This window comes from Eulemur rufifrons, chromosome 6 (assembly GCF_041146395.1).
Source record: "Eulemur rufifrons isolate Redbay chromosome 6, OSU_ERuf_1, whole genome shotgun sequence".
Classification (NCBI taxonomy): Eukaryota; Metazoa; Chordata; class Mammalia; order Primates; family Lemuridae; genus Eulemur; species Eulemur rufifrons.
The window spans coordinates 23,857,771-23,861,618 of NC_090988.1; the positions used below are offsets into that span (position 1 = coordinate 23,857,771).

At 35.5% G+C, this 3,848-nt stretch overlaps 1 protein-coding gene across 1 annotated transcript; it reads left to right on the plus strand.

Moving 5' to 3' along the window:
- LOC138383839 (vesicle-associated membrane protein 7-like) lies at positions 1–2,049 on the plus strand. Its single transcript, XM_069468963.1, has 2 exons — positions 1–151; positions 275–2,049. The coding sequence occupies exons 1-2, from the start codon at positions 71–73 to the stop codon at positions 731–733; spliced, it is 540 nt and encodes a 179-aa protein (XP_069325064.1). The 5' UTR covers positions 1–70; the 3' UTR covers positions 734–2,049.
- The last annotated feature ends 1,799 nt before the right edge of the window (positions 2,050–3,848 follow it).

Below are 3,848 nucleotides of genomic sequence, written 5' to 3' on the forward strand. Positions count from 1 at the left end.
CCTCGCGCTGACCCGCGACCCTCGTCCCGAGCCCGCGCGCCCTCAGAGGGTGCCCGGACAGTTTGAAGCCATGGCCATTCTTTTTGCTGTTGTTGCCCGGGGGACCACTATCCTTGCCAAACATGCTTGGTGTGGAGGAAACTTCCTGGAGGTGACAGAGCAGATTCTGGCTAAGATACCTTCTGAAAATAACAAACTAACGTACTCACATGGCAATTATTTGTTTCATTACATCTGCCAAGACAGGATTGTATATCTTTGTATCACTGATGATGATTTTGAACATTCCCGAGCATTTAATTTTCTGAATGAGATAAAGAAGAGGTTCCAGACTACTTATGGTTCAAGAGCACAGACAGCACTTCCATATGCCATGAATAGTGAGTTCTCAAGTGTCTTGGCTGCACAGCTGAAGCATCACTCTGAGAATAAGGGCCTAGACAAAGTGATGGAGACTCAAGCCCAAGTGGATGAACTAAAAGGAATCATGGTGAGAAACATAGATCTGGTAGCTCAGCGGGGAGAAAGATTGGAATTATTGATAGACAAAACAGAAAATCTCGTGGATTCATCTGTCACCTTCAAAACTACTAGCAGAAATCTTGCCCGAGCCATGTGTATGAAGAATCTCAAGCTTACTATCATCATCATCATCGTATCAATTGTATTCATCTATATCATTGTGTCACCTCTCTGTGGTGGATTTACGTGGCCAAACTGCGTGAAGAAATAAGAAAAAGTTGTCATTAACCAAGGATATGAGAGAACAAGGAGTTAAAAGCAATCTGTGTGACTCAAGCCTTTCAGTACTGACAGATAGTGTCTGCCAGTCTCTTCAACCCTCTTCTCACTTTTCCTTTTTTTTTTTTTAAATCTTTTTCTATGCCTCAAGATTCATCTGTGTCCTGTCAACCATTTTATTCCAGTGAATGTCAGATTGAACCATTCATTGCTGCAGTAGCCTTAAAGGGGCTTTTGCTTGTTTCTTTGGTTTGTTAACTAGTGTCATCTACTTAGAGAAGCATTTTTATTTTTAATTGCACAAAGCTATCGCCAATGTGGAATCCACCAGTCTTTTCAGCTGTCTGCTAAAACTATGGAGGAACTTTGTATGTGCACACAAAAGTATTCAAGAGACAGATAGTATTGCTAACATCTCATCTTAATGTCTTTCCTTATTGAAGAGTTTTAGGTGCTTCAAAACAACAGAAATGGAGAATAGTTGTTTATTTGGGGAATTAGATTGTTGGTGCTGCTTGAAACTTGGGTAAAGTACAAAATATTCTTATTTCAATCATTCCCCATTATAGTTGATTTGAGAAGATGATGGTTTAAGTATTGTTGAAGGTTGAGGTTTTTTTATATATTCCTTTTTCTTCTGTGGATATTTAGGGCAATTGTTAATAGAATGGGTAGTGGAGGGGTGGGGAGGCAAATTCCTCTGACTCACTAAAGAAAAAGAAGGGAACCACAGTGGATGTGCTAGCATTTTAGTTGTACAAAGAGAGGTAATGTGGGAAAATTTTTCCATTCCGGAAAAAGCCCAAACTGAATACAGTCAGCAGTCAATTGAAGGGTTTGGGTTTGACTTCTGTTAAACAATATTTTGAGCATTCTTTGGGCTTTAATAAATTCTTTAATATGCCTAGTTTTGAAGAATTCTTTTGTGAAACTTGAAAGAGAATAGACAGTATGATGTATAGAAACAATACAAAATAGTTTAACATCCATTTAACTGCAGTGTAAGAAAATTGGACTGTAGTCATACTACTTCAGCCATTCTGGCATCTGTTACCTAGTATGTACTTTGGGTGTGTATCTGAAAGGAAGACATTTGCTGCCCTAGCTCTCATTGTATTTATTTATCAATAAGTGCCATTAAGTGGAAATTATATTACATTTTACTCTTTCCCAATGAAAGAACAATTAGTCTATAGAACCTAGCCACCTGTTTAGCCTAGTCATGTGCCTTGAATATATGTGTCCCTTAATCTGGCTCACAGTACCTGTTATTCCATGTGAATCCTTCAATTCATGCACCTGATTCATTTATTTGACATGTGTCTTAGGTCCACTGTTAACTCTTTTCTTGTTGATCATGCATATAGCACAAATGTTTTTCCAGTCCTCTTTATCAACACTAATGCATTTTAATTATGTCAGCATTTCCTATTGGGTAATACATTTTTGTTCCAGAAAAACATTTGGCATTCCTGAATAATAATTTCCAAATGTTTTTAATCCAAAGAAAAAAACTTAAAGCTTATTTCCTTTTCTTATATACACCTGTATAAAATTGATGTGCATGTTTTAGGGATCAATTACTTAACTGTTCCTTGGTCTATTTATGTATAAGAATGCTTTTTAAAGCACAAATCTCATTTTAAATGATGCACAACTGAAGACATTAATAAAATTTAAGAGTAATTAAAAAAAAAAAAAAAAAAAGAACTGTCAACCCAGAATCCCACATCCACTGAAACTAACCTCATGGAGGGGAAATAACCACATTCTCAGATGAAGGAAAATTTTTTTTAATTTGTCACTAGCAGAAATACTTGTAAGATTGTCTAAAGGAATTTATTTTTAAAACAGAAAGTAAATGATAAAAGAAGGCAATTTGGAGCATCAAGAAAAAAGAAAAGGCAAAAAGAAAGCAGATATAAGGTATGTATGAAAGACAATCCTCATGTCTTTTATAAGTCATATTTGATACTTGAAACAAAAATTACAACACCATTTGATACTCAAAACAATGATATTTAAAAGAGGAAAAGATAAACAGAACTGAATGGAAGTGAGATTTCCACACTTCAAAGTGGTAAAATGTTGATGCTGGTAGAACGTGATATGCTATGTGTGTATATTGTAACACCCAGAGCAACTGCTACAAAAACTATGTATCTGGAGATTTTCTCTCTCTAAAACACCATAAATGAATCAATAGGAAATCGTTTAAGAAAATTTAACCCACAGGAAGGCACAAAAAGAGAAACAGAGGAATGAAACCAGAGGAAGCAAACAGAAAGCAAATAATAAAATAGCATACGTAAGCTCTAATGTGTCAAGAATTGCCTTAAATATAAATGGACTTCATACATTGATCAAAAGACAGATTTACAGAAAGGGTGGTAAGGGGAGAACAACAACAAAAAAAATAAACACAACCAAACTACATCCTGTCTACAAGAAAATCACTTCAAATTCAACATAGGTGGGTTGAAAGTAAAAGGATTAAAAAGATATAGTGTGCAAACAAAAGAAAGGAGTAGCTGTAGTAAAATTAGATGAGGTAGACTTTGAAGCAAAAAAAATTACCAGAGACAGAAAGGGATATGATAATAAAAGGATCAATCCACCAAGACAACATAACAACCTTAAGTGTATATGAACAACAGAGCTTCAAATACTTAAAGCAAAAAATGATATGACCAAAAGGAAAAATGGACAAATCCACAATTACAGTTGGAGACTTCCACACTCCTCTCAACAATTGATAGAACTAGACAGAAAACCAGCAGGGATACAGAAGAACTCACCAACACCATTAAGCAGATCTAATCAGCACTTATAGAACATTCCACCCAACAACAGCAGAACACACATTCTTTTCAATTGCTCATGGAACATATACCAAGATAGGCCATACTCTGGGCCACAAAACAGACATTAACATTTTAAAAGAACTGAAATCATACAGATTATGGTTTTTGACCACAATGGAATCAAACTAGAAGTAAATAACAGAAAGATAACAGGAGAAACTCCAAACACTGGGAAACCAACATACTTCTTAATAATCCATGGGTCAAAGAGCAAGTTTTAAAGGAAATGTTTTTTAAAAAAAT